The following is a 24,186-nucleotide window of genomic DNA, read 5'->3' as shown; positions in this document are numbered from 1 at the left end:
ATTGTTTAGGATGACCCAATCTGAAAATTTTCAGCAAAAAAATATTTTGTACAAAAAGTTTTGCCCAGTTCCACTTGTAGAATTACTTGGGTATTACTTGGGTAATAGCAAATCTCCTTCCCTCCCAGCCTACCCCATCACCAGCTTATGTCAAGCCACCACAAAGACCCATATATTATGTGGAGGCTCCTCTGTTTCGCCATCCATTCTTGGGTTTAAGCAGTGGTGGCAGGCTTGTGTGGGGTCTGCAGCGGCATGAACGCCACTTGAGGAATTCCAATATCATCATCATTACTATTATTATTACTGTACAGCCTAGGAGCCCTAGTCAGGGATCAGGACCCCATTGTGCTAGGTGCTGTACAAACACAGAACAAGACAGTCTCTATCCCAAAGAGCTTGCAATCTAAATAAAAGACAAGAGACAATGGATAGATACAGGAAGCTGGGGAAGTACAAGGAAATGAGACAATATTGTTGAGAATGATAGGCAGTAGTCTGGGAAACCAGCAGCTGAATCGTCCTGTTTTTTGTAGACTGATAGTGCAACAGTGACTTTCACATTTGCAGTGCTCTATACTAAAATTATGAGAGAAAACCTTGAGCAGCTTGAAAACATCAGACTTGAAAGAGTAAATCAAAGCCTTATTAATAACCAACTGCAGTACCCTATAAAATCCTGTATCAAGAGTCCAGCTTTACCATATGTCTAACAAACTAGAATCTGGCTTACAGTAATTATGACATCACCAGCAATGGTATGTCATTTCTGAGTAGCATTATGGAAATTCTCTATTTCTCAACATTCCATCTGAACAATATTTCTGAATCTATATCAGCTATGAAATCATGACACATGAATTCCCATCTGTTACACTATCCACTGTGAAGTACTTGCCTATAAGTATTATTATAAATGTTATAAATTATAAATTAACAAAGTACTTGATTTGCACATTGCACATGATAATCATTAGCTACAGTAATGTGCAAATCAAGCACTTTGCTAATTATCAACGTGATCCTAAACAAGTAATTAAATGTTTTGGCTTCCTAGTAATAGAGTTCCAATTTTAACATTGCTGTCTTGTATGAAATAGGCTGATCCTGAACTTGATGGCCTCTTGCTTTGTTATAGGAAGCCGGCTTAATATTCATACAGTAAAGTTCCATGTCCTCATTCTAGCTTTAAGTGGTCATTATTTCGCTGTTGAATATTGCGCACCTGTCTGGCGGGATAGCTCACTTACCAAATCTCTGGACGTGCAACTTCATTCCATGATGGATTAAAATGAACACTCGTTCAATAGTTTCCCACTATGACAGATGTGCTCCTACCCAAAATCGGGAGAGACACACACACAGCTCATGCGTACAGGCGAACCACGGCCAACTTGAATTTACCAATTCAGGACTACCTCCAGAACCTTCCAAAGACACATCTGAAATCTTGCAAGGTTTTTAGGGATTGGGCTTAAGTTCTTAAAGCATCCTCATTCCATCCTGAGGCACACTAGAAAGAGTTCTGGGATAATGCTAATGTCCCAAACAAACATCTGGTTGCCAACCCCACTAAAAAACTCCTAGGCTTCAACCTACCCTGGAAACAATGGTCTGCATTGAACCATTTCAGAACTTTGCACAGCAGACGTTGTCATCTCTTACAGCTCTGCAAGATGAGAGACAATGCACAATGTGACAGTGCACGCCAGTCGCAAACTACAGATCACATTGTAAATCAGTGCCTGCTTTGATTGTTTGCCGGTGGCGTGTCAGACGTATGCCAAACCACTTCTGAAGCTACTCACTGGTTCACTAATCTGGACTTAAGTTATTTGAACATTGCTACTCACCTCTTTTGCCTTAGGATAGGAAATTTGCCTCTAACACTTTAGAAAAAAGTGTAAGCTATCCCATTGTATTGGGATTTCTGTATCATTCAGACCATATAGTTTGTTGTCATTGTTATAGCAGGGCCCATACAGTGATGAGCTGGAGGGGCTCAAAAAAGCTGCTTGTTGACAGAGCCAGTTTGGGGGCCCTGTAAAGGAGAATTTTATCTTTACTTTTTTAAAAGGCAGTCTCTAGCTCTTTCCCTTGAAAAGATAACCTTGAAAATGTAAACGTGTTGTGCACAAATGGAGTGCTAGGATTGACAAGACTATGCAGCTGGGCTCAATTTCTGCAGCAGGAAGTTGGAAAAGACTTAAAGATTCCCCCTCCGCCCCCCCGTACACATTGGTTATGTAAATTGTGTCAGTTATGTTTGGGGTATATTCCAAAATCTCCAGCGTGGACCTCTGCATAGTGATGTGATAATCATGGACAGACAGCAGCAATTGTTTCACAACACGCTCCAAAATGCTAAGGCTGTTAAAGTATTCAGCCCTCTCTGAATACGCTCTTTACCGCCATGACCTCTTGCATCTTCCCCCTGTAGCTATAGGTCCACATAGGCAATGCACTGTTAGTCCCTGCAGCTCCAAGCCAGCTGCTCCAGCAATGCATGAGGAAGAGGAGAAGACATGGCCATGTTGCTGCTACACCAAATGGGAGTCCTGCAGCCCAACTCTCTCCCTATTAGTGCCTGCCAGCCCAGCTGTCAACCAAAGTTTGAAGAGCTCATACTGTGAGGGAGCCTGGAGCTCTGTTCTCCCACCTGCTAGCCTAGGCGAGATCCATCGGCTACTCACAACAGCTAGGGGAGACCTCCCACATTCATTGGACACCTGCCTGCATCAAGAAGTAAAGAGGGTCCATTTCTCCAACTGACCACACCCTACCCACAGAAGGGACCTCCTCTCCACCATCCAGCCCCTCTACAGTCAGAGAGCAGGACAACCTGCCTGCCACCACTGCTGTAAAAGAAGCTACAGGATAACGTCTGGCACCACCAGCCTGGTGTGAGGAAGAGCACAGGAGCATGGTGGGTTGTGAGGTACTGGGGCCCAGGGTAGGGATGGAAGGATGGAGGTGGGGGAGTCTGTAATGGGTGGATTTATGGGAGTAAAAAATATGTAAAATTAATCAGGTTTTGTCTGGAGTTTGTGTGAGGGAGGATGGGATTGATGGATTTGTGTTAGGGGGAGTATTCTACCCAGGGAATGTCACATGTATCACCGACAGAGGGGGAACATTTCAGGGAGCTCCTCATTAAAATCTTGGCAGCACATTCTTGGACCAATACCTAAAACTTCAGAGACAGGGAAACATGCTTACCATGCATGAAGAAAAGTTTCTTTCTATCTCCCATACAGGGCCGGATCCAGGCACCAGCCCACCAAGCATGTGCTTGGGGCGGCGCCTGGAGGGGGGCGGCGCAGTGGGGCGCTCCGGCCCGAGAGCGGCGGCGCTCCGCCTGCCGGGGAAAGCGGAGCTGCAGCGGGCTCGCCGCCCTCCCCCTAGCCGGTCAGGGAGAGCGGGGCCCTGGCTGGGCTCGCCGCCCTCCCCCTGGCGCTCCGGCCGATCGGGGAGAGCAGGGCCCCAGCCGGGCTCGCCGCCCTCCCCCCGGTGCTCTGGCCAGTCGGGGAGAGCGGAGAGCCATGGCAGGCTCGCCGCCCTCCCCCCAGCGCTCTGGCCGCCAGGGGCTCTCCGCCCTCCCCCCGGCGCTCTGGCCGGTCGGGGATTGCGGGCCCGCGGCCGGGCTTGGCGCCCTCCCCTGCCACGCTGGGGGGCGGCGGGTGGCTTTTTTGCCTAGGGCGGCAAAAAAGCCAGAGCTGGCCCTGCTCCCATATCCTAGTAACTCACTCCGTGAAACAGGAGGTTTAATTAATCTTCTGCTTCTTAATCTTCACATTCATAGCTACAAAATGGTCATAAAATGGCTACTGGCTTAGCTGAATGTGATCTGTTTTCACAGCAAAACTGTATTAGTTACACTGTGATTTCAAGGAAGCAGCTGTTCTATATTTTGATTGATTTGGTCCACTGGAATTGCATCCTTTGTAAAGCTACAGCAAATGCAGATCGGACTTCTAGCACTTTAACAGCATGCTTATGCTATCAAAGCCCTCAGAGACATATACAAAGTAACGTGCTTTGGTTCCTACCTCTGGGTTTCACTCTGGGCCTTTGAATTGAGTGAACTCAAAAACTCAAAGGAAGCAACAACAACAAAAAAGACCCTGCAGATTTTCACCAGATTTTAAGGTAAAGCCATAAATAAACTCAGGTCAATTCAATTTTTTGTCACACTTGCTGCAGTTAAGTGCTGCAAATATTTTATCAAAAGGCGTCTCACAAATATATTCCCTCCCCCTCCCCCCCCCCCCCGTTAGCCAGTAGTAGCTTTTGTAGTAAAAGGTGGGGAGGTGGGTGTATGCTTGCGGGAAGGAGTCGGGGAGGGTTTAGGGAGTCAGTTTGCTCTCCCATTTAAACAACACTACTTCTCAGAATCAGGTGGCAAGGTTTATGAATGATAGCAAGCTCTCAATGAGTTTGGAGTTTGTAACATAAACATTTCACACTGCTCTAATACAGATCTCTTGGTTTTCTTACTGAAGTGCAGAGTCGGCCAAGAGAACACAAACCGCACACCATTCTGGAGGCTAATCACAGAGACAGCAGACCCACAACTAAATAATGGGCCTGATGGAGCAGTGCAGCGCTGTCCCTATACTCTAGCTAGATTGGTGCAAAGGAGCCATAGGACAGCTTCAATCTCTCTCCTTGGAAGGTCCACTGCTATGGGGAGCTTCACTACCACCACAGGCCTGGCTGCAGGGCCCATTCCAAGGCAGAGGTAGCATGTGGCAGGCATAGATCTGTGCCCCAGCAATTCTTCGCCCTTTTAGTGGCCCTGAGGATGGCTCCAGGGTCTGTACCTGAATAGGGAAGATGCCAACTGCATTCCATCCATCCTTGGCTGGTGGCTGATTGGGGCCCATGTTTTCATCTCAATTATTATTGTTTTTAACGTATCTGTGCTGCCCACGGCCCCCTCCTCTAAGTGTTCAGTCCAGATCCTTGTGGGGCTAAGGAGCTGCACAGGCAGGAGGAGAGCTGGGGAGGCTGCCGCTGCTGCTGCAGCCAGACCACCTCCTACTTATACTGGGGGAGCCAGTGGAAAAGACTGTAGGGAGACTCTTAAAGCTCCTGGATGGGAAACCACTGAGTGGGGAAGCAGCTGACAAGCTCAGTGAGAAGAAGACAGGGAGGAGAAGCAAGAAGGGCAGCTACGGGGAGGCAGGAAGAGGAAAGAAGCAGGGCTGGAGGTGGTGGGGACCTGCCCCGTCTCAGCCCACTTGCCCACAATAGTTGACGTAGTGAATTCCATACCCCTTTCTCACGCACACGCATGCTTCCCCATGCAAAATCCAATAGCTTGGGATGTGAAAGGGTATCAGTGAATTCCATCATAAATGCACTGGGATTGTCTAAGTCAGTCAGTACGAGTCAAATGGTACCATCTGCTTTGTCACTCTTATTAAAACATTCTTTGGACCATTGTTTGTATAAATACCATATTCACCCATACTTTCCTGTGATGCTGTAATATTTTCTTTCCAAATTGACATTAGGCTTGGAACAGTACCGAATTCCACTCCAGACACTAATTAGTAATATTGATCACAGAGAATATTAGGAGCTAGTTTAATACTGTGACAGGACACACATGTCAAGAAACGTTCTATTACACGGGTATATGAATGTTTCCAGGGAGTTGCCATTTTAGTTTGGTAACTGTCCATTATTTGCAAGGTCCAGGGCTTTGGACAATGATTCTGGACTGTTCCAGACACGGAGAAGCAAGCTAGAGAATCTGAATATGCACTATTCATTGCAAATATTCTTTTAATGCCGTGGAGCTTTCTGTTGTTTTGCCCTTTTGTCAGTATCCGGTTCTGACCTGCGCTGTTTAATAAATGGCTTAGAACTTTGACTAGCCAACCAAAAAAGCAGAATTTCTAAATGTCTCTGTATAATGCAGAGCGACTGCCATTACTGACTGAACTTATGTTACCTTGCCCACATGAATACAATTTCCTGGAAGTGTAATTTTTCTTAAGTAATATTTCCCCAGCCGTTCAGTCAAGTATCCAAAGGAAAAAGCTTATGAATCATGTTCCTAATTCAACTTAAAGGGCTTGACCAATTGTGTGCATCACTCTCCACTGGCAGCACTACAAAGAGTACACCAGCAAGATGCAAACTTCTTGCGCTTGAACAGGAGCCAAACTTAACTCTTAAGTTCCATGCAAACAGCACTGTTGCAGTCGTGTTATCAGGCACAGCATGAAACCTGTTGTGTTTCAAACCCACAGCTAGAAAAGTGCCTACGGCTAAAATACAGCCACCCGCAAAACAAGCCCTGGAATCGTCCCTTTCCAAACCTCAGTGTGATGCCCATTCAGTCTTGCAAAATGTCATCCATTCCATAGCATGCCTCCAGCTGGCTACCTGATGCAGTTCTGTTTAGATCCCAAGGACCCTAGATGGCGCTGTATCACCAGCTAAGGAGACAGAAGTCATAGACTAGAAATTATATTTTGTGAGTGTGTGTGTGTGGGGGGGGGGGGAGGGGAGGAAGAGTAGGCACGTAGATGCAGCTCAACAAGCGGAATAATCTGAACATGAGCAAACTAGTATGCTGTGTTTGTTCGCTCTGCCATCTATTTACACAGAAAACCGTGACTACTTTGTATAATCATCATGAAAGTCGAAATTCTGCCTGGCCCCTCACACGGGCACACAGTGTTGGGTGGGGGAAATGTTGCAAGGACCTTTCTCCTTCTGCCCTGCCCCTGCACAGTCTGTGCAAGAGCTAGGCACAGTACCCCTAAGGGGATGGGAAGGAGACAGGGCAGATCCATAGTAACCCCAAAGGGACGGGCACACTGCAAGGGGAGTAAGGATGTAGTACCACATGTGCAGGGCCATCCCTGGGGGGTGCGGGGCCCGGGACAAATCAGCTTTCCTGCTAGTCTCCTCGCCATCCACCCGGCGCACCTGGCCACTGCTCACCTCCTCACCCAACCCCACCGTCCGCCTGTCACTTACCTCCTCACCCGCCTGCCCGCCGCTCACCTCCCGCTAGTCTCCTTGCCGTCCATCCAGTGCTCCCACCCCACCCCTCTGCCTGCTGCTCTCCTCCTTGCCGTCCGCTTGCCTGTTACCTCTTCATTCACCTCCTCATACTGCTTGCCCGCCCGCCTCCTCACCTGAATATCAGGACAAACGGCATCCCGACTGTACATCGGTCGGGATGCGGGTCAAAGGGCTAAATATCGGGACAGTCCCGATTTTATTGAAGCGTAGGGTCTCCCAAAGCGCCCCGATTCGTCCTACCCAAGGGACGGCTCTGCACGTGTGCTTTCATTGTGTGCCAGCGAGCTCTGAGAGGTATCCTGCCTCCTTGGAGCAGAACGCCTCCTACTGCTCACCTGGGGCAGTCGGGCACCCCTCCACTCCATACTATGGCTGTGCCTTCAGGGCAGGAGGTAGCCTAAGGGTCTGAAAATGATGTTTATTTTAAATCCCCTTTTGATATAGCAGTGGTCGGCTTTTATAAGTGCACTCACTCACTTGCTATATCAAGAGATTTTAAAATAAACATAGTCCCCCGTCCCTTCACTATAACAACACAACTGCTATGTGAGGTTTTTATGATAATGATTTTTTAAAAGCCCTCAACAAAACCAAATATAGATTTAAACCAGTGCATAAGAATACGCTGCTTCAAGTAGATGGTGAATGGTCAATACTGTGCGTGTGAGTAAACACTACTCAGGCCTCATCCACACTGGGGATTGCAGCAAGCCACTGGAGTACCTGCACCAGTACAAAACCACTACTGCAGACAGGCAAATCTGCTACAAGCCCCAATTTGCACCAGAGTAGCTTACCCCATTTTCAAGCAGGCTAGCCTTGTTTCTGCTTTGTTTGTCTATGCTAGGAGTTTGCACCAGTGCAACAACACTGATGACTGGTTGCTGGTGGTACAGCTGAAGCAAATCTCTCATGTAGACAAGGCATGAGTAAGGGATGCAGAGGAAGACCACCAATAAGCAAATGTTTGCTATATCCAAGTTTCTTGCTTATTTTTATCTCACTGTGATCACCAACCAGCAGAATGGTGACCCCCTCATGACTGTCTGAAAATGTCTTCCAATCCCCATCTACCATAGCTTCTCCCCACCAGTTTTATAGCCTTCCAGTTGTGGGCCAAGATTGATGTCCATGTTTAGTTAGCTGCTGTCTTTAGTTCAAACAGCTGATTGATTGAAAGCATCTGCCAGCCTGTGTTTGATTACCCTAAACAGCTCATCGTATTACGAGAGGTCTGCTGAATCTCCAGACGTTACATTTCCTACTGAGATTTCTCCTGCTGTTTCTCATGACCAAGAGTTGTGCTAGCTAAGGTAACAGCATTATTAGTTTCCTTTCCAAATGGATAAGAAAAGAGTCAAGGACTGATGCAGTGTGGGATGGCAATAAAACAGAATTCTGCTTTAATCTTCCTGTGTTGCTTTGAAAGTTGATGAGCGATAGAAGCCAGGAACAAACCGGCTTTCTCCATGATTTACTGGAGGGAAATCGTACTCTCCAGGGGAAGCATAGGAACATTTTGCAGCTTTTGTAAGCTATTGCTCATAGTGACTATCAACTTCAGTCACAGTAAATCAACATCAGCAAAGGTACAGCAAAAGCAAGAACTATTGTTGAAAGCCACTGTTTCATGCTGGTAGTTTCAAGCAGTTTGCTAACTGCTATAGAAAGTGAGGTGTAAGGAACACTGAAGAGATGCCTAGTTAAAAGGGGGGAATGTTTTCCAGCAGCCTTGAAACTCCCTTTCAATTGGTCACTGTGTGCTAGGTTCTGCTTGTAGCCTGCACAAGGAAAGAGTCAGATGTGATAGGAAATTCACTGACTCGGCTTGTTACGAAAGGTGGGAAAAATCTTCTGCAGAACACAGCCACTGATCACAGCTGGTACTCGAGAAGGAACTAGGATGCTGTGTTTTAGATTTGCAAAATCTCCTCTATTGGATTTTGGTTTTTCAGGGTGTTGCATCCTACAAGCTCATCTTTAAGTAGGTCAGCCTCAGAGTTTAATGTCACACACTTACCCCACAGCTTCCAATTTCCTGACCTCAACAGCAGGGTTATAGATGGCACTGCACTGATGCATAGTTTTGTCTGAAAGACAATGCCAGTATGGTCATTAAGGGACAGAGCGTGACTGGCTTTTGGAAAGGAAAAGTAGAACCTCCCTCCTCCTTGGGTACCCTACATGAAGACCATTTACATTCACACTCCCTGTGATCGCAGAGGTGTAAGGCATGCTCTAGCTATGTGCCCCTGGGGATGAAGATCATATTGAAGGCAGACCCGTGGCCCCCTTTCTCCACATTGTGCAGCAGAGCAAGCTGGGTGGACTGGTGAGGGCCATGCCACAGGAATGGATGTACCAGTTTTGCTCTGGAGGCAGTTTCTACCTCTGGTAAGCCTCCTGTGGGAATCCCAGTCTGATGGGCCTCCGGAAGACTGTTGGACTGCAAATGGCCTCTACACGTTTAACTGTATGAGTGTGGGGTGCCTAGAAAAGGGGTGGTTTTAACTGTGTGTGGATGCATGAGTAATTAGAGAAGGTACAGTGGTTTTCACGGGGTTGGGGAATATCTAGAATCCCTTACCTTGCAGTTAAGCCTAGCAGAGGAGTTCCAGCCCAATGGTCTTCCTCAGGTCTGTAAGCCCAGGGCTCCTCTCTAATAACTACAGGAGGTCTGCCAGAGGGAGCAGACTTCAGCAGGAGAGGTGGGCGTGAATCTGACAACTTAGGCTTCATCTCTCCCTTTCAAAGAGGGGTTAGCAGAGGGTGAAAAGGGGCAGGGAAAGTTGAAGCCCAAGTTTCAGAGATGAGGAACTTGCAGCTCCATTACAGCGGTAGTGTTGGAGAACAGAAGTAGCTGATGGATCGGAGCAGTTCCATTGGCTTTTCTTGGTGGAGATCAGTTGGCTTATGATGAATAAAAGGAATTGCTCTCTTAGTATTTAATTTTAAAGTCCTGGAAAAAGTGGCCTATAGATGGTTGGGGTTGTTTAGCCAGCAGATTCCTAAAAATAAGAGGCTGTCAGGATAAAATTTCAACAAGGGAACATTTCTTAATGTTTTCTCTGCAAAAATTAATAAATAGTCTTCAAAAAAGTGACATGGAAAATGCAACTGTTGTCTGAACAGCCAGTGTGCCAGATTTTGCAGCCTGAGTCCAATCATTAAAGTGTGAATTAGGCGGCTTTCCAATTTTGTGCCAATCGCAACACGACCTCCGCTGTAGAGTCACTACTAATGCCTGCCATTATTTTAGATGGGGCTGGCAGCATTACCTATTATGAAGGATGCCCCACACTTCCCATTAGAAGACCTTGTTTTCAGTTGCTCATAACTTTACCAAATTTTAACTGTTCAGGATGAACTTTTTCCTGGCAAATGTCTGCCTCTGGCTGAATTTTGTTTTTGGAAAGTTTCAGACAAAATGCTTCAGCCATTTCCGTGAATGAGTTTACAGAAAAATACACCGTTTAGCTCATGTTAAAAAATTGGTGACCTTTAATTTAGAAGTTCCCACTCCCCCCAGGCTGTGGAGCAGTTGCTTGAAGTTTGATAAGGTGGCCTTTGTGTCAGGAATGTGCCTTTTGCTTTTCCCATTAAAATCCACCCAAATTATCAGCCTTTGAAAAAGCACAGCTCTCACACGTTCTGTAGAGATGATTTACAGTTTAACAGCTGAAATCTCTAACGGTTCCATCTGCACTGAGCATGCTCCTGCCCAGGGTGAGCAGGACTTTCCCTGTAATTGCAGCTAAGGATGTCTGGGCCAGGCACAGGCCCCAAAACTGAAAGCAGGGAGTCTGTCTCTTTGGTGCATGCAATGCCCAATCTTCTGGGCTCAGGCAGTGTGGAGAAGGACACTGCCTAATTTGAATGCACAGGGATCAAGAGCCAGACCTGAGGGTGGGTGGGGAGTAGATTGGGATAAGGGGCCGGAGGTGGAGGGGGGAAGACTGGCACTGGAGGCTCGCAGGGAGGGAGATGGTGGCTGGGACTGGGACCCAGGGAGGGAAATGGGAGGGCAAGGGGAGACGTTGAAGCTGGGGCAGGGAACTGGGATCAGAGACAGAGCTGGGGAGTGAGGGGGGCTGGAACTGTCAAGACTGAGATTGGGAACTACTGGGCAGGGGAGACATATCTAGCAAGGAGCCAGGGTGTGAGGGGACAACTGGGACAGGCTGGGCAAAGAGCTGGACAAGGAGCCCGGTGAGGTGGGGACATTGAGACTGGAGGGGGAGACTGAGATTGGGAGCCAGTGGGAATTGGGAGGATGGGCAGGGGGATCAATGAGTAGATGATGGGGAGAGAAACAGCTTAGATGGAGATGCTGGGAGGGGAGGAACTGGGACTGGCGGGGCAAGGGGACTGGGACTGGGTGTGGGGAGGGGGCAGATGGTTTCTCAGAGGGGAAAACTGGGACTGGTTGGGCAAGGATACCTGGAGTGGGATGAGGAACTAGAGAACTGAATACCAGTTAGATGAGGAGAAGGGGTCTGGCATGAGGAGCTGGGAGTAGGGAAGAGACTGGGCAGGGCAGAAGGGCTCAAGCTTGGGGTGAGGCCTGTAGGATTCCCAATGCTGTATTTCAAAATAAGGGACTATTCTCTTAGCATCCCCGCCCCACCCCTCCTTCTGATATTATTAGCTTCATCAATAATAATTAATAAGCAGTACTCGTCTACATTCACCAGGCATATTTCTATTTGCTTTTTGCAGCACTCAGCAAGTCCTGGTCTTGTTGTACAGAGATGAAAAAATAAGGGATGTCCCTTGTAATAAGGGAATGTTGGCAATCCTAGGCAGGGAGAGGGGGGAATGGGCAGAAGAGTCTGTGCCCGTAGGGACACTACCCTACGGATCCTGGAATGCAACCCAAAATTCCTGGGGTTTTCAACATTCCTCTGCAGTCAGCAAATATCTGTGAAACCTACTGGCAAAGTGTGTATCTCATCCCCCCCTCTAGCGCTGGGCCACACAGAGGAGACACCTATCATTGCTATTAGTTACTCTCTTACCTCAAATGGCAGAGGTCAGTGGTGGATCTAAAGGTTCCAATCCTGCTGATGAACTATGTGGATGGCAATATGATGCCACATGATGGTTTTTTCTAAAAAAAATTTTTTTTTTGGGGGGGGGGGGGGGGAGTTAATTTGGGAAATTCCACACATATTTTGTATGTAAAATATTATTTAGGGTTGCAGAGTAAAGCATGCAAAAGTCAATCTTAATTCTGGCATTTTCTGACTTTTGCGTGCTTGACTTTGCAACCCAACTAATGTTCTTTAACGGCATGTGAGTGAGTGTAATTTTTAATATACTACACACACCTCTACTCTGCAGTTGTTACTCAGGCACAACTCTCATTGACGTAAAAGAGCTTTAGAAGCTTATGGTATGAATTGCTATATATTTTCTGTGTTCTGCAACTAAAGTAATGTTTGTAGCATCCTTGGTTACATATGCAACCCTCTGGGTTGACAGAGCTGCTACTTGCATGCAGGAGAAATACTTAACAGCTAAATAGCACCAGATAAGTCACAATATGATCCCACATAGCTATATTTCCTAGCCACATGGCCTCTTAGGTCCATTTACTCCCTTCTGTATGGCATAGCAGAAGAGATGATCTTACCTAAGAGGAGCAACTGGGTAGTGGTTAAACTACCGGGGGAAGAGGCCAGACAATAGTAGAAGCGCTGTAGATCGGAATCTTGCAAAATTCAGGCAGTTAGACTAGATTAATCAAATAGCATTTTGTCTCCCTAACAGCTAGGAATCTATGGATTATGTTAAACATCATTACATTAAAGAGTTGTATTTTTAGGAAATGTATCTGAAGTAAATGCCAAAATAATATCAAAATCTTTATATCAAGAAGTAAAATATCTAAAAACTTAAATGTGCTTAAAACTCAACCACTAATCTCTCCACAAAAAAGGGAAGAATATTTCAAGTATGAGAAAGCAGAGAAATTAACTTTGGTTTTATCATGTGGTGAAGTCTACTTGAAACACAGATCTTTTTTTAGAGTGACCTACACCACACCTTCATGTTAGTGCTGGAGTGTAACTGGTCTTATACTGCAGTAATACGTTATGGCCAAACTCTGACTAATTGACAGTGCAGCCAAATGTCAACCATTACAGCTGTACATATGTTGAAAAGACTGTATGACAGTGGCATCATAGTACATACAGTGTGCAGAAAAGCTATTAAAAATATCATAGCTAAATAAGCCATTGTATTTTTTCTTGGGAGAGCGTATACTGTTACAAAATTCAGTGAAAGACTTTTTACTCACATAACTATTGGACTACCAATATACTGAATTAGCACTCTGTGCTGTATCTGCAGACAGAGTTCTCATCGTATCTTTTACTTCTGTTGTGCACCCAGTCACATATAGGTTTAGTCATCTACATGGAAGAAAACAATGATTTGTCAATCAAGGTGCAAAGGAAATGAACAAACTGATTATACTAGTCTTCACTGTTTCAAATTACAGACTGTTCACGCTGTAAATTAAAACTTCATACCAGAAGGATGCAGAGGGACTAGTCATTTGTCATTCTCAAACACATATTATGCACTAATGCTAATTGTCATTCTTGTAGTGGATCTCTGTGTTTGTGAGTGCAACCCAGCCTCTTGAAACAGAGGTCAAAATTCAGTGTGTTTTATGGACTAGTATGTGGTCATTGCTTAGCAAAGGAAGACGTTCTCTGAAGTAAGAACAAGAGTGTTAACTGGTGTTGGGTTTTTTTCCTTAATGGCACAAGGTCTTGCTAGTGTCTCAGGAGCACACACTGGATTAATTGTGACTTGGAAATCCTACAAACTAGGAATCTTATTTGACACTTGGTTTCCTTTAGAAATTACTGTCTGGGGGGTATTTACATTTTCTCCAAAAGTCAGATCTGAAAAATCCCACATTCATGAGGATGCTTCGTCTTAATTTTCAATATACAATTCCCATTCAGAAGAAAACTGAATCCCTGGTCAATATGCTGTATTATTATCTGACATTGCATAGGTTAAAAAACTGGATAAAGTCTTTTAACAACAGTGAGAAGAGACATTAATTGGTGGCAAATTACTGAACAAGTGCTTCAGAGGAAATCTTTCTATACCTTGTAAGTAATTCCCTAGATAATATACTAATGCAAAATGATAGGGAGCATCTATTTTTTAAAAAATATCTAAATTTTCTGACTTTCAAATTATTTTTTTATTTTTAAAACCGATATTAAAGGATTTATTTAAGGCAGAAACTTTATAAGTGGCAAAAGGGCAAAACTATTAAACAATGATTATGGATTGAACTATTTAGTACAGAATACTGGTTCCTCTCTGCTTACTTGATATCGATGTAACTGAACAACAATAACTCACACCACCAAATAGGTAAACAAAAAAAATCATTTAGACACTACCGCCACTTCATGCAATGCAATTCATGTATTCTCAGCCTAATTGAGATTTGCTATATTAGTAAATTAAAGCCCACCTACCTTCACAGGTCCATAGTCATAATCAGATCCCTGCAGGAGATGCAGAAAAGACACCATGAAAATATTCAAGGTTGCCCACGGTTTGTACATTCTGATGTTTAAGATCCACAGATTACTACGCAGTTGATATCATACAGCTGGAAGGCTCTGTTTCAAAATGCATTTCTTGCAACAATTAAAAAAAAAAAAGCTTCCAAAATTTCAGTTGTAAATCCAAACAGAATATGCACGTGAGAAAGTAAATAAGTGTTGACTCATCCAATTGTAATTCACCTAGACAATGTCATTTCGTAGACTGTTCTTTAGATACATTTGAAAAAAGTTTTTAAGGGTTTGCTTGGTTTTATCTGATACTCTCACAAGTAACCAGGTACAGATTCACATTAACGTTATTAACTGATCTCCCAGCTGGACTCACAAAGGGATTCAATTCATTTGTGGTCCAGAAAATTTAAAAATATGCTATACTCCGTGCTCTGTGTTACAGCTGCCTTTTAAGATGGTAGTATAACGGCCAATGTTTTGAGCTACAGAGAGCTGTAATCCAACTCTGTATTAAAACTTTTTTCACAACCCTCGTGGAAGCTTGCAGAAGCATGTGTCTTAAATCTGATACAGACTTTGGCAGAAACAGAGTCAAACTTTGGCTCTAATCCCATTCTGTCCCTACCAATAGCATAGCAGTTTTTAAACTAACTGATGCAATCTAGACTGCCATTATTTTAAAAAGATTACCTGAAACATGAAACTTCAGCACACGTTCTTCCACAGCACACGCACTACAATAGCTAGTTCCTTCTTTTTTTTTTTAAATAAGGGGAGACGACCACATACTCTTTTATATCTTCTGAGCTGTAAGATTTGCTTAATGGAGTGTCACAAAGGAAAGTAAATAGTTTAAATAAATAATTTTCTTTAAAGAGACCTTATGAAGCAATAGATTTAAAATGAGAGTCTTTATTGCAGCAAAAGAGAAATATATTTTTGTACACCAAAACAAAATCACTTAATGCACTTTCCACACACATTTGCATATATATATATATATGCAAAAATTAACCCTTAAAAAACATTAATCACACATACACGCCTTGGTAATTAGGTAGATTAAGTATATGCTACTGGCCTGATCCAGTAATTTTTATTCATATGAGTATTATTCACTGAAGGCAACAGGACTACTCACATGTGTAAGGGTTTGCAGGATCAGACCCTAATGATGCAAATATGAAACACCTAGCTACACTCTTAACATTGCAGATCATTGGTTTCCTATCTTTGACTTCCAGGTGGCAGCTCTCTCAAATCCATTTTTTGCATTTCTGTAATCATCAATTGCTTGTATAATTTCTTCCTGAGTATTCATCACAAACGGCCCTAGGATAGAAAATAATTTTAATCCAATATTTTCAGCTGTGATCTGTTACTTAATAGAGAAATTATTTTTGGAACACACACAGTTATATTATTTGTGGCTTTAGTCTTTTGCCACCTGTTTTCTGAATGCAACATTCTACCCCTGCCAACCAGTTTGTCCCCAGTGATTGTGGCTTGACCTTGCTGAATTGGGTCATTCAGGGATGGCACGGAGTTCCCTTCCCCAGGCAGGATGTGCTGAGTCTTCTGCTCTCCTCTGTTTCTCCCCCTTCTTCTCCCCTCTCCTCCCCTCCATTTGCAAGGGGAATCATAGGGTTTCAACAGGTCCTTTGCCAAAAGGGGAATTTCACCCTGTATGAATAGTGCCTTTTCCCACTACATTATAATCAGTTAATTAACCAATCATTTTAATTCAAATACTATTTAATCTAAAAATATTTTTAAACTGAAACGCCTCATTTAACATTTGGCTTCTCTGCTCTCCTTCCCACACCGCTATCCATCCCAAGTACAGCACATGACCCTGTTTGCTTTACTGTAAACTTCCCTTCGGAGGCACTACTTCAGTGTGCGCTAATGTGGGGAGGCAGTGTGTCCTAGTGGCTAGAGCACTGGACTGGGACTTGGAAAATATGGGATCTCTTCCCAGCTTGGCGACCTGGGGCAAGTCACTTCACCTCTCTGTGCTTCAGTTTCCCCATCTGTAAAATGGGGATAAAGATAGTGATGTCCTTAGTAAAGCGTTTTGAGATCTACTGATGAAAAGTGCCATGTTAACAGCTAGGTATTAGTAGTAGTGCAGAAATTCTCAACAGTATTGTTACAGAGGAGTATTGTTACAATGCTTCCTTCTGGCCACAGATTCCATCGTATTTACAAAATGAAGTCAAATGCTGCAGGTTCAGAAAGTTATATTTAGACTCCCCTTTAAGAACCTGACCCAAAGCCCATGTAAGTCAAGAGAAGATCTCCTGTTGACTTTAACAGGATTTGAATCAAATTTTAAAGTTTTTAATGAAGGCAGGGACAAAGCAAAGAGAGTCAACAGAAGTGTGAAGAAACTCTAACTTAACTGATTTTCTAGGAAACTATCTGCACCCATGGTTCCCAACTTTCCCCCTGCCCACCGCACCATGTCCTGACTCAGATGTCTTTCATTTTCCAGTACACAACTGTCACCCATCGCGTTAGTATCTGAGCACTTCCATCCCCTCCCCCACAAAAAAAATCAATAGCAATAGTGAAGACCCTAATGGATTTCAGGAGATTTTTTTCAGGGTTCATGTTATTTTTAAAATGTTTCATAAAAAAAAATAGATGGAAAACATGATAAAAGTGAAAAGTACGGTACTTTAAAAAATATAGTAATATTATATTTTTAGAATATAGAAATACAAAGAACACACCTTGAGTCCAACAGCACTATCTCATATACAAACAAACTGGCTGGAGAACATGGGAGGCACTGACTTTCATTTTCAATCACTGTATTTGTGATGGAGAGGAACATAACAAGCTCCAAAAGCTGGCAGGTATGGGAGATGGCCCACATCCTTTGAATTCTTTCTGCTAGTTTACAAGACAAAACCATCAACCAACCAACCAACCAGTGGTTTGTTTACTAGAAATGCTTACCATGTTGTACCACAGATTCCTTAATCGGCTCACCAGCGACTAAGACAAAATGGCTTATTTCAGGACCCTAAATTGATAAATGGAATGCATTAAATAGCAACATATATTTAGATTATGTTATTATAGATTATATTTAGACAGACATTTTACAGATTGTCACAGGCTGGCTGGCCCTTTATGGGGAGATAGGCTCAGCCTCGCCTGTCACAGATTAGCCTCTGCAACTGATCCTGACTGGCTGGGGAGCAGGTGGCTCAATTCATATATCAGACCCAGCGGGGGAAGAGCTGGGTGATGGGGGAGCGGGGAGCCTCAGCTGGAAGAGAACTACAGGGAGAAGGGGTCTCCTGTGACTGGCCCTGGAAGGAGAGGGTGGCATGGCTGGAGGAGGCTGGGAAAGACCAACCTCCCCACAGATGGCCTGGGAATAAGTATCCAGTCCGGGGAGAACCAGACTAGGGAAAGGACTCCAGAGAAGAAATCCCGAGGCCAGTGGCTCAAGTCGGGGCTGGGCCTTCAGCATTGTAGCTCAGCACTGTAGGAATGGACATGGTGAAAGGTAGCCCAGGAGCAGCAGAAGACCCTTTGGTTTTATGCTCTTTGAACTGGAGACAGCTACTTGACAGGGCTTCCCTGAGCAGAGGTAGGTGTGCTGCAGGATGGTTCTTGGGACTAAGAGGGAAACAGTGGTAGAGTCAGTGCTGCACTGTGCCACAGCAGGCCTCATGGGAGCACAGGGGGGGAAGTGGTGCCACACAGACAAAACAAGGAACAGATAGTTTTCCTCTGGTATCAAATTATTTCTGTATAGTATCTCCCCATGTGTATACTTTAGTGTGAAAATTCAGGTGAGAAAATAAATTCCTTTCAGGTATTTAACAACAGATTATACCCAAGGATGGGTCCAGACCAACAGCTCCACATGCTAAACAAAACAAAAAGAGAAGCACTGGAAACAAAAATCATCTTAATCCAGAGACATGTAGCAAAACATTAGGGCATGATTCTATGAAGCCTGCTCACTGTAGTCCATCAAAACCAATGGGACTACTCACATGAAAAGGGATGTGTAGGATCAGGCCCTAGATTATCAACAATAAAATATGAGCTCAATAGAAGCAGTTAATTAATCCTGACCTCAAAATAACATATGCCTTCATCACATTTTTTGCATTTGAAACCATTAATTATAGGATTCTGCACCAATTCAAGTTTCTGTACTAAGCAAAGTTCAGGAAGCTGACATAATTCCCAGCTAAAATCATTAAGCAAGTATTTGTAAATTGATCCTATGAGGGGATCTACACATTCCCTATAACTAATCCACACACAGAAGACCTTTTGTTCTCCTTACAATTACAAGGAAAAAGAAAAATTGGGTCATTATCTCAAGTGTCTCAAATAAGGATCTAATTTAGCTTTAATAAGATATTTATGACACAGCAATTAAATGCTGATTTTAGGTTTATCAATGAACAGACACACATTATTAAACTTCTAAAAGATGGTTTTAGTGAAAAACTGTTGTTAATATCATGACTGTTGCAACCAGAAACTTCACTCTAGACATACTAGAACAGTGTTTTGGAAATGTAAAGCTAAGTGCTGAGTTTGATCTGTATATATATATTTTTTTATTACTAATGGTCAAACAACCAATTTAGGCCCTGATCCTACAAATTACTCTATGCTGGTGGACCCCTGAATGCAGGCAGAGAAATGGGGCGCTGTGCCAGCACAGGATTCTATCTGTACCAAGCGCTTTTCAGGATCAGGGCCCTAGATATCTGCAGGATGATTGTTCAGCTTTAGCACATATGAATGACAATAACCTGAATTCACTGCTCAGTAGTATAGATAGGAGCATAATCTGGCTCTAAGGCCTAGCCCAGAACAGAGGGCAGTGCAAGGCCCATACAGCCCAACAGGAATATCCAGGAGGAGAGCTGGTTAAAAAAAAAGGCAGAAATAAATCATCAAAATGTAGAATACTTTGACATGTTTCAAACAGCTCTCTCTATGGGAGACACTGTGCTCAAATCTCCTGGAGACAACAACTGCTGTGCCACCCCTTATTTCATATTTATTACAGTAGCACCCAGCGAGATTTTCCTGAGGATCAGGGCCCTATTGCGCTAGGCGCTGTACATACACATTCAAGGAGATGGTCCCTATGCTGAAGAGGGTGCAATATCCCATCTGTAGCAAGCCAGAGCTACTGGCTGCTGTGGAGGAGTGGTATTCCAAAACCCTGCCTCCTCTCTGCCCTTTTGATGCAACTCATACCCTTAAAGGCCCACAGAGCCACTGATCAGGACACCAATGGCTATAATTAGGGCCCTACCAAATTCACAGTCCGTTTGGTCAATTTCATGGTCAGAGGATTTTAAATCATAAATTTCATGATTTCAGCTATTTAAATCTGAAATTTCACAGTGTTGCAACTGTAGGGTACTGACCCAAAAGGGTATAGGGGGGGGGGCATCACAAGATTATTGTAGGGGGATTGTGATACTGCCACCCTTGCTTCCACGCTGCTGCTGGCTGTGGTGCTGCCTTCAGAGCTGGGTGGCTGGAGAGCGGCAGCTGCTGGCTGGGAGCCCAGCTCTGAAGGCAGCATCACCGCCAGCAGCAGCACAGAAGTAAGGATGGCATGGTATGCTATTGCCACCCTTATTTCTCTGCTGCTGCCTTCAGAGCTGGGCCCTCGGCCGGCAGCCGCCACTCTCCGGCCACCCATTGCCACCCTTACTTCTATGCTGCTGCTGGCAGTGCCACCTTCAGAGGTGGATGCCTGGCCAGTAGCCGCCACTTTCTGGCCAGCCAGCTCTGAAGGCAGTGCAGAAGTAAGTATGGCAATACCATGACCCCCCTACAATAACCTTGGAACCCTGCTGCTGCCCCGTTTTGGGTCGGGCCCCCAGTTTGAGAAATACTGGTCTCCCCTGTAAAATGTGTATATTATAGAGTAAAAGTACACAAAAGACCAGATTTCACGGTCCATGACACATTTTTCATGGCCGTGAATTTGGTAGGGCCCTAGCTATAATTGTGGCTTCCTGCAACCCAGGAGATAAAAGAGAATGGAAGCTCTTTGTATTCTCTCCCCTTTGCAGGTTGGTGCATGGGCTCACTACCGTGTGGCCCTTAACATGTGTTTATATGACATGTAGTCAGAACACAGCTGAAATAGTTACCAAACATTAACTACAAAGTGGTGAAATGAATTCACAATTATTTTGTTTTTCTTGTTATTTCAAAAATACCCTCAAATGTTATAAAACAGAATAAAAACCCCTCGCTTTTCACTGTAAAAAAATCTAAGAGGAAATTTAACATAAAAGAGAGGGGAAGAGAAAAATATGGGGATGAAAGAGTTAAGGTACTGGACAACAGGAAAAAGAGGAGGAGAGGCAGGTTTCTGGTGGAATGAATTCCACATCCAATGCCCACTATAGCAAAGACCTGGTCACATGCTGGAATCTGATACTCTGCTGTGGTCCTTAGGGGGCAAGTGGTGTCAGAATGTAATTACCTGTCCAGAGGAGGGTTATGGAGGAGGTAACAAATATAGCCACTAAAGGTGTAAAAACAAAGATGAACAATTCCAAGTCAACTTGATAAGCAGTCAATGTACAATAAGCAAGGAAAGTGTAATATGATCCCAGTGCCCTGGAGCAGTGAACAAATGTGTTGCTGCATACTGAAGAGACTGCAAGCTAAAGAGATGAACTGTTGGATGCTTTGCAAGGAGGAAATTACAATAATAGAACCTCATTGTCTTAAAGGCACGTATTGCTGTTGCAAAATTGTCACGGGACACAAGGGTGTAGACTGCACCAATTGCACAACTGAATAAATACTTTTGGACCATGCCAAACATATGATTTGTCAAGGAAAGACAAGACTGCAAGTCACATCAACATCCGTAACCTTGCTCACTATCTACAAGTGATTCCCCTTAATGAGCAAGCAAGAGAATCCACATGGCTACTCCTATCCATGACTTCTGCATTGCTAGTGCTGCAGACAGGGTAGATTTATTTGGCATTTAACTTACCCCTCAGTCAGAACAATGTTACATATTTCAGCAGGGAATAAGATTAACAAAGTTGATATACTATCTGCTGGGTTTTTACTGCAGTCATTTGCTTACAGATTACACTAAAATTCTACAGCGAGTAGGGTGACCAGATGTCCTGATTTTATAGGGACAGTCCCAATATTTGGGGCTTTGTCTTATATAGGCTCCTATTACCCCCCACCCCCATCCCCATTTTTCACACTTGCTGTCTGGTCACCCTAACAGTAACAGTAAGGTAATCAAAGTGGCTACTGATTGAGAGCTCACAGGCTAGCAAAGAAATCTGACTGAACATTCCTCACCTATAGTAGCCTCATGCAACTGAACAGCTTTGGTAACAGATTGTACCATGGCTGCACCTTGGGGTGGAGGTCAGATTATATCTAAGTGGCAATTACATTTCTTTGAAGATGATGTACTTTATAACAGAAACAGAAGATGTAAGATTGGTTTCCCCATGTGCATTTTAGATTCAGGCCAAACCCTAAGCAGTTAGTGGGACCACATGCATGAGTAACGTGAACAGAATTCAGCCCATCATGGTGGAATGCAGAAAAAACCCTGATATCTGTGAACTCATCATAGTTACATAAAAATGTAAATGAAATGTTGGCATTTTTGGAGCTTTAATCAGATCTCTTGTGCTATAAAATTTCTGGTGATAAGTGACACAAAATACCTTGTTTCCATTTGACCGGCAAATAGGATGGTCAGGTGTCTGGTTTTCAAGAGGAAAGTCTGGTTGTAAAGGGGACCTGACAGTGTCCGGTCAGATCTACTGACTGGACATCCAAAATCCAGTTACTGTGGGCCGGGGAGGTGGGGAGGCACCGAGTCATCACCTGCGCCAACCCCTACTCAGCCAGGGCCACCTCCTACCTGCATCAGGTGGCTGCAGCTCCCAACCCTGGCTCCACAGGCGAGTCCCTCCTGACCCACGCAGGGGGGAGAGACGCGGGGCAAGGGTGAGGCCGAGCGGGAAGGGGCGGGACAGGGGTGGGGCCTCAGGGGAAAGGGGAGGTGAAGGGTGTCTGGTTTTTAAATATTACAAAGTTGGCAACCATACTGGCAAAGTCCTAGGAGCTGTCTCTCAGTTGTGCTAATGGTTCTCTCACGTTGCTCTGTCAGAGAGTAAAGAGGCCTTAGAGTGAGCAGAAATGGCTCCCTGAGGCCCAGTTTCCAGTCTCTGATGGACATAGTGTGGCCTAGATGTACTATGACAATTTTCTACTTCCCAGCACCCAAAGGAGACCATGAGAAGTAGAGTGTAAACTGGAGCTGCCCTTAGCCTAACTTACAGCAGGGGCCAGACAAGATTCCGCCTGGCCCCAGCATATAAGGAGTGCAAGGCGGCTTAAAGCTGCTTTTATTTTCCCTATATATCCCCCCTTCCATCTTTGCGCAAAATGCAGGAACTGAGTAACTGATGCCTGGATCCACCAAGGGACTTAGGCACTTAGAAAAATCACAGAGCAAACTGTGATCCACAAAGCTGAGTTAATTGTCTAGGCTTCCTACACAATGAATGGGGAGAGAGAGGTGCCTTAGAATGTGATCCACAAAGCCAGCATGCTAGGTAGGGAGCCGCTTAAGCTAGCCAGTGGGAGAGATGGATGAGAGGGGTGTGTGCTAAACTCTGTCCCTCTCACAGAGTTAGGTGCCTATGTCCTGGCTGCAGGGAGGCGCTTATCTCTGCTTGTGAACCACGAGCCAAGGGAAGACAGGCACTCCTCCACTAACAAACATGCGGGGCCTATCCAGTAGGTGTGCTCAGAGGCTGCCTAACTCCACCCAAAACAGCTAGGGAGTGGGGAAGGAGGAGGAGGAGCTGGTTCAAGTTCCCCTGTCCCTGCTTGATGAGGAGAACAGGAGACTGCCGCCTCTCAAGGGAGTGCCCTAACCACTAGGCTACAGGGTATTCTGATGTGGGTTTCCCTCAAGGCTGCTTCCCCACTCTGAACTTTAGGGTACAAATGTGGGGGCCTGCATGAAAACTTCTAAACTTAACTACCAGCTTAGATCTGGTCTGCTGCCACCATCCCAAAGCTAATTCCCTTCCCTGGGTAGCCTTGAGAGACCTTCACCAATTCCCTGGTGAATACAGATCCAAACCCCTTGGATCTTAAAACAAGGAGAAATTAACCATCCCCCCTCCTTCCTATTGCAGTTATTCCACTCTAACTGAATAATTAAATATTAATGGAGCCAGAGAGTAAGAATGACTCTTTCGCCTAGTGGTTAGAGCACTCCCTTGAGAGGCAGCAGATCCCTGTACAAATCCTTTCTCTCTCTGAAGCAGAGGGGGAACCTGAACTTGTGGTCTCCCCCATCCCAAATGAGTGCTCTCACCACGGGCTAAAGTTTATAAAGGAGCTCCCCCTCCGCCCAGGCCATTTTGTGTGGAGTTAGTTGGCCTCTGAGCAGACCCAATAGATCTGGCCTCATAGGTTAGTTAGGCAAAGGCGTGCCTATCTTCCTCCAGTTCATGGGAGGTGGCACAGGGAAGCTAGTGCTACTCATGCTGGATGT

At 44.7% G+C, this 24,186-nt stretch overlaps 2 protein-coding genes across 6 annotated transcripts in view; both read right to left on the bottom strand.

Moving 5' to 3' along the window:
* The window catches only part of VEGFD (vascular endothelial growth factor D), a 34,532-nt gene extending 19,366 nt beyond the window's left edge, over nt 1-15,166 (bottom strand). Inside the window, exon 1 of the mRNA XM_005287790.5 lies at nt 14,562-15,166. Coding sequence (XP_005287847.1) covers nt 14,562-14,651 — 90 coding nt within the window. The 5' untranslated portion in view covers nt 14,652-15,166. The remainder of the gene's footprint in view (nt 1-14,561) is intronic.
* A 332-nt stretch (nt 15,167-15,498) lies between these two features.
* PIR (pirin) overlaps nt 15,499-24,186 on the bottom strand; it is a 96,953-nt gene continuing 88,265 nt past the window's right edge. For all 5 annotated transcript variants that reach the window (XM_065580365.1, XM_065580370.1, XM_065580355.1 and 2 more), the window contains 2 exons: nt 17,574-17,640; nt 15,499-15,938 (listed from right to left, as the gene is read on the bottom strand). In XM_065580365.1, the coding sequence (XP_065436437.1) occupies nt 15,823-15,938; nt 17,574-17,640 (183 nt within the window). In that variant the 3' untranslated portion in view covers nt 15,499-15,822. The remainder of the gene's footprint in view (nt 15,939-17,573; nt 17,641-24,186) is intronic.

The sequence above is a fragment of the Chrysemys picta genome, chromosome 1 (assembly GCF_011386835.1).
Source record: "Chrysemys picta bellii isolate R12L10 chromosome 1, ASM1138683v2, whole genome shotgun sequence".
Taxonomy (NCBI): Eukaryota; Metazoa; Chordata; order Testudines; family Emydidae; genus Chrysemys; species Chrysemys picta.
The sequence above is the reverse complement of the archived record's forward strand: the minus strand, read 5'-3'. Positions and strand labels throughout refer to the sequence as shown.